Consider the following 12,727-nt stretch of genomic DNA (forward strand, 5'->3'; position numbering starts at 1 on the left):
TTCATTATTTACTGAGCCTGTAATGACCATCGATAGATGGCGACTTCACTTCCTACCTAACTCTGCTAGTTGTTAGTTGCTGTATGGTGATATGACCAGAGTTGGTGTGCGGTAAAGTAATAGTCACTCCTGAATAGCATGTTGCAGCATTTCAAGGTGCCACTTAAAAGGCATAATTTTAGACAAGAGGATTCATGTAGAATATATAAAAGGGAGCACATGATAGTAGGTGCTGGTGTTATTTCCCAGATATTTTTGGAGTTGAAATTAAACTGAAAGTGACTAAAATTACCGACTAGTGTGCCACAGTCTTTCAGAATGTCATTGTCTCAAGATTTACCAAGTGTTGCCAAGGTACAATGTTTGGGATCCTTTATTCCTTGCTTTGTGTTGTGAGGTTCAAATCAAACTTTCACATCACTGTGAGGGGTAATACAAAAAAAAAACTGATATAGGAAATAGAATCCTGACTGATCTTCACCTATCCAATAATGGAACGAATCTTAAAAGCATGAATAAAAATATGAAGATAGATGGCAACAGTAACGATTTGCATGGTTCATTCATTATCGAGCAAACGTTTTTACAATTCATGATAACACACATTATTATACATTTATATATATATATATATATATATTGCATTTATGTACAGAAAACTTTACAATATTTACATAACTTCATTTCACTGAATGCGAATAAGAGCATTTTGTTCCTTCAATGCAAAATAATTAACCACCAAAGAAATTTACCAGGTGTACAAGGATGAAATGCGGATTATTTTTCAAAAAAAACACGTTAGAATGATAAAAAGTGCTTTATTCAAAGTATGCTCTATTGATTGTTATACATTTCCCCCATCTTTCCTGAAATTTGTGAATACCAGGCCAGTAAAAATCTTCCCCTTTTGCTGTGAACCATTCATCAAGCTATTTTTTCACATCTTCGTACAAACCAAAGCATTGCTCAGAAAGTGTGTGACCCATCAATGCAAACAAGTGGTAATCGGAAGGAGCCAAGTCTGGTGAGTAAGCCGCATAGGGTAGAACTTCCAGCTGAGTGCTTCCAACGTGCCGCGATCCGCTTTTGCTGTATGTGATGGAGCATTGAACATTGTCAAGGAGCATTTCACGTTGTCATGGGGCATTGCGATTGGAAACAGCTTATTGACTAACGCCCAATGGCTCTGCGAGTTGTTTTTGTGTCTGTGTAGTATCATCTTCGTTCAAAAATGCTTTAATTCCACATCTTATTTTTTTTTTTGGCGGTTTTCCATGTTCCTTGTTTGCAACACCGAAGTCGCCACTTTTAAAACACTGAAACCATCATTCACACGTATCTTGAGATGGAGCATGTTCACCATAAGTTTCTCGAAGTAATCGGTATGATTATGCACACACTTTTCCAATTTATCACTCATGCGCATCTGACACTTGTTGATGACACAACAAAATTGCGCAGTGTCAAATCTTTATATCACAAACTGCATTGGTGCACCATCTGTTTTCTGAAATCCGCATTTCATACTTGTACACCTGGTACTTGATCAAGCTCCTATAAGTCGGGGGGGGGGGGGTCTTCAACTTATGGCCTGTGGGCCATATGTATCTCTTCGAGCGAGCTATTCTGTGTTGCCCTCCGACTTTTTTATGAAATATCCAAAAACCATTGAAAGATGATTAAAGGAAATAAAAGTTTAATTGATGAAGCCCATATCCTTAATTTTGGAATCAGTGACAAAAAAATAATCAGTGAAAGAAAAATGATTTCAGAACAAATGAAAATTTTCAATTTTGGGGGCTATAATTCCTCATACAATTATAAATACAGCAGTATGATGGTGTGGTGGCCCGCGGGCTAAATAGGAAGTTTGAATTTTGCTGGCAATATGTGAAAGGTTGAAGACCCCTGCCATATAAGTAATTTCCTTTTTGTTTACATGGCTGGGAAAATTATGCTATCCTACAAGCAAATTACTAAATGTGAGATCACATACAAGATTAGCCCTGTATATTAGAGGAGTTTTTTATGCACTTGTGCAAAAATTCCCTACTCACTTTATTTGCTTGACCTTGTATCTTTAGATTTCGGTTGGACTTTAAAAAAAAATAAAAAAATTAGGCATCAACATAACGTTTTAAGAGCCAAGAATAATTTTTCAGAGAAAAGGGTTTCAAAGTTTTTCCCTTGACTTTCTGAGGACGTTCTTAGTGCAATGATTCTTAACCAGGGGTCCATGGCTGCAACTAGGATTTTTGCGGGAGGGGAGGGGGGAATCACAAACATTTTGACGATCACTAAAATTCATTGACCTTAAAGATTTAAACTGCGTTTTTGTTCCCACCTCGAATTCGGGGGGGGGGGGTTCAGTTTCTCAGTTTCTTCATTTTGACATCATATATGTGTGTTATGTTCAAGCATTTCACTTATATAGCATCAGACATGTCTTCACTCATTCAAATGAAGCTGTGAGCTTATTTTTTAAATAACCAAATGACATAAAATAATTGAAGTACCAATTTGTGAAAAATCCCTTATCCAGGTACTCTCAGCCAGTAACATAAATTACAGCTCACGACATTGTGTACATCTGAATTTTCATGACATTCACAAAAAAAAAAAAAAATTTATATAAATTGCATTATATACCTGGCAACCAAATTATGCAAAAATAAAATAGATATTTCTTGCACGTGGGCAATAAAAAATTATTTACTAAAAGTATTCATATCTCATTGAATAAAGAATTATCAAATTCTAAATTCCAACACAGTGTCTCATGTACAGTGAAAATGTTTTGTGAATATTTCGTAAAAATTGGTTGAAAATGCCACATGTTATAAATGAAAAACAGGTAATGAAAATTGGAATTTCTATAGAAAACATTGATATCTTTGTGAATGCATGTGCTACTCTCACAAAAATGCACACAAGTGCTGCACAAAGTTAGTGCTATATTTTGTGAAAGTTACAAATCATTTGCATTCATCACAAATTTACATTTACAAATCATTATCATCAGGGCCCCACTCAAAAAATTAGAAAAGTAGGAAAAAGCAGGACTAAAAAGTAGGATGGGGAGGGTATCCAGTAGACAACATAATCATTATAACAAAAAAATCCTAAATTTTTTTATAAATTTTTTCTTCATAGCACTATTTCAGTATCCTGTAAGATTGACTGGAGCCAAAGCAAAATGACAAAAATGATTTGGTTACAAAAGCTATTTTTGGTCAAAGCAGTGTACTAACAACTACAGATAATTCTTTTCTGTTCTCACAATATATATACATTACTTTAATATATATTTCTTTAATTTAAGTCTTCCACAGTCCAGTCTATCAATTCTCTTCCGCAATGCACAGCAAATTATGAAGGCATGTAAGAATGACACTCCTTCGAGACCTTCGGCTTTCAAAAGCACAGTGCAAAATAAGCTCTGATGTTTATTTACATCAGAGATCAAGGTGAAATGGATGATTTCACTGCATTGCCATCCCCTTTTTAAAGGTATCTGTTTACTTTTTACTGTTTAATACCAGTGTAGTAATTTTTGAAAAATGAAGCACTTTCATTTCTAGCTCTTTGCTACTACTACTAAACCAGACATGCACCTCATCCATATTCCTTTGCAGAACTTTTAACGAATTGGTACATGTTAGAATGTGTGTATATGTTTAGTGAAGTTTGTTTCTGTGTAATGCTCATTATGTGTAGTGCTGCCACTTGCAATCAATTTTTTAAACTATGAGTTTTTTCTCAACTCATAGTGAGTGAAGTGTAATGAATGAATAATTGTAACCTTGTAGGCCTGTTGCTCTCTGCGGCGAGACTTTTTAATGGGGAGATTGGCTCAAAGTTAGGAACCGTAGAAAACCAGCTTCAGTCGACCTTCATTACGGCAACTGTGGGGTTTGAACCTGGATCCTCCCGATGTAAGTCTATCACTATGACCACTCAACCACCACAGCGGCCTAGCTCTTTGCTGAGTATTGTATACATCGTGTATGCTTCTGCATGCCCTAAAAATAAAGACGACAATGGAATGCTATTGGGTAGCATCAGAATCACCAACCCTAGAATAGGCCTATGTATCCAACTGCTTTGTAATGCAAACTGTTGTTTCACTTATACACAAAATGTGCACCATAATTTTCAATGACTGCTAGTTACTGTCCAAAACCATCAAAAGCAAATACAGTTTTTTTTCATCCAGACAGAAGTTTTTAATGGTTACTCTACTAGTTGAACCCCCAAACTAAGCAAATGAAAAATTAATAAACCAAATGGTCTACATACAACCCCCAAATAACCTTGAAAATGATACAATTTCTGCTTTGGCAGAATCATTAATTGTAATCTACAACATTTGTACTATTTGGCAATATATCGATGATTCCCTGCTCAATTGCAACCAGTTACATGAATTTTGTAGATAGGATTTGGTAAGAAAATTGGAAAAGTAGGACAAAAGCAGGATTTTACCAAAAAAGTAGGACGAGTGGGAGCCCTGTATCATACAGGGTTGATCAAAAACCTTTTTTTTTTATTTAATTTTTGTCGATCTCCTAAATGCACTAGACTAAATTTTTGCTGGAAATTGTGAGTACAAACATAGGGTTTACATGATTGAAATTTGAGAACGATTTTCCCAGCATTTTTCTAGAAATTTGAGGAAAATGTTTAAATTTAAAAAAAGACAGACTTTTGGAAACAGTGTATATAGGGAACTGTGAAGATATTCGATGATTCACAGCAGAAGTACAACCAAAAGAAATTACAAGGAACATAGATGTGCACGTGACACAAAGGAGTAGCTTAATTTTTTTGCATCACTGACAAATCGCTAATTGTTCAGAACGACTAAACAGTGGACGTCAGCACAGTTCAAAGGTGGATGGTCTATTTCATGAGCAGCATCATTAGAGCCAACGACAAAGCTCATTCAAAAAGACAAACAACAGAAGACAAAGATGTAGAATTCACAAGGCTCTCCCATTCATTGACAGCTGTAATACGCAAACGATGACTGGGATTACAGCAAAATAGTACTATAGAGCATTACTTTCGTGCCATCTTTTATCATTTATAAATCATTGTAATTTATAAATCAATTTTATAAATCATTGTCAGAGACTCCCATTCAAATTCCACTTGATCAAGCCTCACAAGAAGCATTGAAGGTGCTAAAAAAGATATAAATTGCCACGGTAACTGAACTTGCTTGCATCTAAATATGAAAGACCATCTTCTTGTTTCACCATCTGAAATACTAAAAGTGGTGCAGCAGTATATGAATCCTAGTTGACGTGACTTGGAAGGAAACATGTTCATATATATATCTGCCAGAAAAAACCCAGTTCACTATTAGTGTGAATGGATGATTTTCAGCATAACACCCTTCAGTTACAAAATATTTGTTTTTTTTTCTCGTTACACGATTCACATTAACAAAGAATTATGTTGAATTGACATGCCACATAAATTTTCTGCTGATGTGACAGGAAAATGTTTGCCACACAAGTATTGAAATTTGAGTCCGTCTCGAAGAAAGAGAGAAAAATATTACATGATGACCAGCTTATATAATTGCAAATGTTGTATCGGTGATTTGAAAAAAAGATTTCAATTTCAAGGATCAAACTTATTTTTCTTTAGATAATGCGGCGAAGCTGGTGTCAAAACATATATGAACAGTCAACAAGTTTCGACACCAAATGAAATCGAAACAACAGCAGGTTCACATGTGAATATTTACCCAATTAACCTGTTTTTACTTATGACACAAAATACATGTAATGGTTTGACCATTTCCAAAATGATGACGCTTATCTCTGCAAAAAATTTTGTCATGACGAGCTCTGTGCTCTCACAGAAGCATCGAATTGATCTTGTGGAATGTGACTGGTAGTGTGATATGTTACATTACATCCATCAGGTCATAACAAAATTTGTACGTGAATTTGTTTCATCACAGGTCCAAAAAATAAAAGTTCTCTGTGCAGTTTTTGGTGAATAAAACGGCTAATAAGTGGAGATTATTTAGAGTTCATCCTTGAACAAATTGGTGATAGGATCGATAGACTTCTTCTTACCCAACCACTTATTGTAGATCAACAAAGCAATGTTTTTGGCTGATATGGTACTCATTTCAAGAGCGCTCGCAGCCCACTCAATGGGATTAATGTAATACAAACCTTGATGCAGGATGAAACGAGGGATCTTTTCCGGCGGAGAATAATGGGGATAGGCCAACCAGTCCTTGAACTTCACAGCTCGGACATCGCTGAACAGGAAGTTCACCTGCTCCTCCGATAATGGCAACTTGCTGAACACCTTGTACACCCTGTTCCGGGTTTTCCTTTCGCTTCCGCTAACCGGAAAAGTAAGTCCTATGCTGTTGAATATCAATGAATCATTGTTCGTCAGGACAGCATTGGGAACAGATGACAGCTTGAAAGCAGATGGTTTCAATTTACCATTCACAAAAGTAGAAACTGTCCGGTGATAAGGTCTCTCAAACTTAGCGAAGTCTTTCGGAAAATTCACAAACTTTATGTTCTTCGCATCAGATATCAAAGGCAGAGCAATTACCACAATGTCAAACTCTTCTGTGATTTCGTCACGAGGAGGGTTCTGAAGATATGTGACTGCGTACGTGCTGCTGTTTAAGGTAACTCGCAAGACCTCACCAGTGATGCTTCTGGCGTCAGTTACACCCAGTAGACCGATGGGGACTTGGTTGTTTCCACCTTGAACACTCCAGAGCCCAGACTCCGATCCAGCAAGAGATACAGTACCTAGTTGTAGAAAATAAAATATGAAGTTGAATAACTCTGGTGGAAAATTACAGTCTTTGCAATAGGATAATTAAACTGACTATGAAATGCATTAGATCTGAAGATCCTTATATTTATGTAACATAAATTCATGGCAGTGAAGCAACCAAAACAACAACAACAACAGAAAAGCATGATATGTAACCAATAAATACATTGTTATAAAGAAATTCAAAAGCGTCTTTCCATTAAACATCAAACTTGATTATATATAGCCATTAAAAATGTTACAATGTACATACCAGCAAATGCATTCATGTCAGTCGTCTGGCCATAATTGACTAAAGAGATCGCTTGTACAAGTTCACTGATGAATATATCAGCAAAACCGTTGTCCTTCATGAACTCTGCTAACGAGTGCTTGGTCATGTTCGCCAATCTCGGGCTCATATAACCTAAAAGTTCCTTGACGGTCGTGAATGCCAGACCCTGCTTCTGGGCTTCGTAAACTCTAGAAACAAAAACAAAAATTAAATTTAAAAAAAATTCTGGACAGAAAAAAAAAAGGTGAAAGAGAAAACCAATCAGATCCATGGAATGTAAACTGTTGAGAACACAGGTAAGAGCTTCTAATGGGGGCACTTCTAAAAAGGGGGTTTAGCAGGAAGAAATATTCAATGGTCGGAGCAAGTAGTTAGAACTATCAGGATAAAAGTAAGGTGGTTCCATAACTGAGGTTACACAGTGCTTCCCACTTAGTAAAAGAATTTTTATTCTGACGCTTTTTTTATTTTATTAAGCACTAGCTAATACCCGGCGACGTTGCCCGCCCCGTAAAAAATTTATATACGCATAGCTTATTAATTATTTCTTAATCAAAAAAAATTTCTGCCTCAAGTAAGAAAAAATTACTTTTATTTTAATTAAAAACTTGAGGCAATCGCTCGTGGATACACAATATTTTTTGTTTTTCCATCTGGTGTGTAGATGTACAAATTTTTGGGATTACCACCACGCGAACAGGCGACGAAAAGCTGTCCGCGAGAAATACAGGCTCAAGTAGGTTAATACCTGCCACTGCTAATGACTGGCCTTGCGCTTTGTTGATTGTCATGGCAAAAGTTAAACGAATTGGGAACTGTAATCGCTTGAAAGTGAATGGCATTTCTTCAGCGATAATTGGGATACGTGGAATGAAGACGTCTCCTCCTTCAGCACATCCAGTTAGAATCGTTGCTTCAAGGATGTAATTGTGCAATTTCTTCACACAGAGTCTGCTGCCATTCAGAGTCTCTGTGTCTCCAAATTTCTTAAAAACATTATAGGTGCTCTAACTTTGAGGATCAAGTTGTATAGTGACATACCCAGAATGTCAAAAGAGTTCAGAAATTCTGCAGGATACAGAACTGTCTGCGCTGAGTTTGTGACAGTGTCAACCGATTTTAAGATGTAGAGTCTTCTGGAATAATTTTTAGGATTTTTTCGTAGATCTTGTTCACACTGTCATTTTTCGGTGCCAGAATCGCTCCCTCACAAAGCCACTCATGGTTTCGTGATTTTGTGTAATGTTTGGGAAAAATTTGTCTGCAAGTTCTTGAACTGAATTTAACAACTGGCAAAATCCATTTGGGTAGTAATGTTGGGTCTCAAAATCCGTACTTGGGTCTACGGGAATTCTTCCATTGCCAAGTTTGATCAACTGGTGTGAAAATGATAGCAGTGCTGAGTCATTTTTCAGTTGAACTCACATGTTAGTGGATAATGATAACTTTTTTTAACTTCGTGCCAGAGTGTTGATGATTTGAGGCAAGCATTGAGTTCATCAGCTGGCTTTAAACATTTTTATCCCCAATTTTGTCATCGTAGTAGTTGTCCTCTGTTGTTAACGACGTCACACGTCCAGCTTGTGCAGCGAATATTATTCAAACGCCTTTTAAGCATTTTTTAAATTGAAACTATACCTCTACTACGATGGGCGGTTGATGAGATAAAGGCAGCATTAGCACTTACAGGATACCCTGTATATAGGCTAGCAGAAATACCTGGTGCTCTTCCCGGGTTTTCTTCAATTTCTGGGAGGATTGGAAAACTTACAAACCGTTATAAAGGAATAAACTGTTATAATAACAGAATTAAAGGTGTGACAAACCATTGTAAAGGCATATATACACGTCTAAAATGCATTGTTGGAAACCACTGTAACCGAAGTAAACGTTCCGAAAGTAATTGTTGAGGCCCCAAAACCCTTGTTGCCCGACAGTTTTTTTGCCCATTTCGGGCATTTGCCTTGCTCTGATAAACTTTTAAAGTAGCCTACGGTTCAATCCCGGTCCTGTTTGGTATATATGCAAAATCTGGCAACGATCCGCCTAGAACTGTAGATTTGTATAAAGAACAGACATACATACATACAGACAGACATACTTTCACATTTATATGTAAGATTTGATTTTTATAACCAACAAATCTAAAACCGAAATTTTTAAATACTGTCCACGCCTCTTAACAGTTTAAAGGCCGAACTATGAACAAAGTCACTTGTTGTTTTGAAATTTAGAATTTGAGGTCCTTTTGCATGCCTATACATGGATCAACTATGAAATTTCAAGAAAAAAATTTTTTTCTTTGTTTTTCACGATGTTCCATAAATGGAACATTGGCACTTGGGGAGAGATAAAAGCGGAAACTCTCTCTGGTATCACCTATATTCTAACAATTATTTACTTCTGGAGTATAGTTATCACACGAAATTTTCTATTTTCTCTACTACAAATTGAAATTCGTAACACATACTGGTTTTTTTAACATACAAATGAGTACAGAAAATTCAATTTTTTTTCTAATTTATCTGTGATAAAAGGAGGAAAGCATACATATTTGATGGACCCGTTTGCTATATTGGTGGCATTTATACATAATGTTTTTTTTGGCAAACCGCGCACCATTCTTTCGTCGCAGACAATATGATGGCCATCAGATGACCTGACATCTTTTTTTCAGCTGACAACGTGGACTAGATAAATAATTAACCCCTCTTTCGTTCATAGAATGTTCAATTGTCACATCTCTTCGGAATTCCAAATGTGAAATAAGATCCGCTTCTCGGAACTCTGAATGAATTATCCAACGTGCTGTAATGGTCATATGGCAAATTTGTTCCAGTGGAATCCAGAGCCGAGGTTTTGAGCAGATTCTAGAAAGAATTTTTTTTTTATCCCATTTAATAATTTTTTTTTTCTGATCGCTCAAAACTGTTTTGCCTTTTCTTGAAATTTGAGTGTTTCACTTACGTTTTGCTCCTTTTTTCTGCCCTACATCTTTTGAAGAACACATTTCAGGAGATTTCTAACACCTCATCTTCGTTGTTGCAAACTGAACACAACAAGACTATCTAGGATTGTCGAACTCGGTTTGATTAGTCTGAAGTTCGCAAAAACATACATTTCTAAGAATGCAAGAATAAAAAAGTACTCACCCAATATTTATTTACAAACAATCCACCCCAGAAAGCACACGCCTCTGTGTCATATTACCCAGAATTAGCCCCTATACACATGTAGAATGATAACAACACCCTGGGGTTCGAACGGGAAAAATCAAAGCAGCGCACTGCACATTAGATATCCCTAGAATCCGGCTCTCTTGAAAGGCCAATGTTTCATAAATGAAACATGCAGTTTTGAACGCACGTCACTCTTTAACGTTTAATAGTACAAAGAAACTTATTGATTTACTTTGATTGATACATTAAGTGGTAGAAACACACAAAATAATTTTCAATTTACTTCAAAATTGAAATTTTGGCAAATTTTTATCAAAATGGGGAAAAAATGCCCAAAAAAATGTCAAATTTCAAAATTCTGTCAAAAATGTTTATATCAACCTGAAGTTTCCGAATTTATTTCAAAAAAATACTTTGAACACTCGTCTACATACGATAAAAAACTCGAAATGTTTGAACCAATTTTCATCTGACATTTTTGTTAATAAAAACTATGTTCCATTTATGGAACATTGGCCTTTAAACGGTTAATGCTATCACATTATGACTGAGGGTTTCTGATAACAATAACTGAATGATGACTATATCCGAAAAAGTCCTGTCTGCAAGTACAGTGACCAAACACAGTGCCGTCTTAATGCATGGGCCTCAAGAGAAGGGGGGGGGGGGCATCAGAAAAATTACTTGGCACAGAGCCCATGACGCTCTTAACACTAGAACTGCAGAGTAGGTCAATTTGAGCCAAATCAAACTTTGTTTTCATTCATATCAAAAACTTAAGCAGACATGATAAAAAAATTTCATGACATCATATATATATGAATATTAATTCACAAAAATTTTATTCTCTTTACATTTCGTGCTTCAGAGCTATAAGCACTTATACCTAGAACCGCAGTTTGGGTTATTTTGACCAAACATACTATTCAATAGGAAAAAGAGGGGTGTATACTTTTCTTGGAAGTGGTTACCCTTTCTATTATTGCCGCTGTGGTGGTCGAGTGGTTATAGTGTCGGACTCGTGATGCGAGGATCCGGGTTCGAACCCCACAGCGGTGGTCGGCTGAAGTTGGTTTTCTGTGGTTCCCAACTTCAAGGCGCAAATGCGAGCCGATCTCCCCGTTAAAAAGTCTCGTCACAGAGAGCAACAGTCCTACAACGGTAAATCATTCAACCATAACACTTCACTCATAGTTAGTAAAACTGGGGGCAGATGACAGAACTACACATAACAAGCATTACACAGAAACAAACTTTACGTCAGGTTGCACTACACGTACACGCACATTCCCGCATGTACCTATTCGTTGGGGGGTTCCGCGGGGGGGGGGGGTGCATGTGTGGTGTGGCAGTAGTAGGTAGGGGCTCGGGGATCCATGATGTTCTTAAGTCAGCCACCTCGTTGGGCAATTTGCCTGTTGTGGCGTTGTATTTGTATTTGTATAAAAAAGTATTTCTAAATGACGATAGTGAAGAATAAAGATGGTCAAGGTAAATTTATTGTCTGAGATAATCATTTTTTTCAATGAAGGGATGGCAAGTAGAGCTAAATATTTTTTTCCTTTGTAAATATGACTGAGGATTTGGGAAAGTGAAAGCTTAACTCTAAAAAAAAACATGTAGCTGAAATTTTTGTAGGCAAACAATGTCACAGAAAAAGAATAAAATTATGGCTTGCATCAAATATGTTTTGAATAAATTTCCAAACCTTGAAAAGGATCAGTGTACAACAAATCTCTTTCTTTCAGAGCACAGTGATGTAACTGATCAAGAAATTTGAGAACAAGAGGACAGAAATGCCTCAACCGACACCTTCTTTCACTACACTGAAGCTGACTCAAATGCTAAAAGCCAAAAATACAACCTTAGTAGGGAGGGTGAGACAAAATCGAAGAGCAATGTCATCTGACGCAATGAACATAGAAAAACTACAGTTGTATAGAACATCGCTACTGTAATACAATGATTTTGTAATGAAAATTTATCAAAGAGATAAAAATGTTTTATTACTCAGCACGCTTCATCTGAAGCGATATCAGCAGTGGAAGTCCCAAAAAGCTTCCAGAAACTATTTCACACTACAATTCAACACAGTTTCCCAAAATTGTAGCCGATCAAATGGCCAGAAAATATTCTGTGAAAGTTGCATCACAGGGGGTGGCATGTCCACATTTTCTACAACATCCCAGATCTCACTATAAAAAAGTTCCTGGATTTTGTATAGAGCAGTACAGAAGGCCAGAACTATTTAGCAAATACAGTTTCTCTAAAATCTTATTGAAGAGCTATGTTAATCACACGTGTTGCCCTTGCGCAAGAGGAAACATTCATGGGCTCTTGAACATGTAACTGTTTGTGAACCATGAAAAAAATAAACAAATAAACGAGTCTGATATCGGGTAACATCAAAATGTGAAAATAAAACTTAATTTTTGCATGGGATGTG

General features: G+C 36.5%; 1 protein-coding gene across 1 annotated transcript in view; it reads right to left on the reverse strand.

Annotated features, from left to right (window-relative positions):
- Positions 1-2,689: 2,689 nt before the first annotated feature.
- Positions 2,690-12,727, reverse strand: part of LOC149065418 (prenylcysteine oxidase 1-like) — a 30,260-nt gene continuing 20,222 nt past the window's right edge. Inside the window, exons 4-5 of the mRNA XM_089254112.1 lie at positions 7,082-7,290; positions 2,690-6,800 (exon numbers count right to left, since the gene is read on the reverse strand). Coding sequence (XP_089110238.1) covers positions 6,043-6,800; positions 7,082-7,290 — 967 coding nt within the window. The 3' untranslated portion in view covers positions 2,690-6,042. The remainder of the gene's footprint in view (positions 6,801-7,081; positions 7,291-12,727) is intronic.

Source organism: Pholcus phalangioides, unplaced genomic scaffold (genome assembly GCF_987345545.1).
Source record: "Pholcus phalangioides strain wild (caught in Gottingen) unplaced genomic scaffold, Ppha-v1.0 ptg000040l_1, whole genome shotgun sequence".
In the NCBI taxonomy this organism is placed as follows: Eukaryota; Metazoa; Arthropoda; class Arachnida; order Araneae; family Pholcidae; genus Pholcus; species Pholcus phalangioides.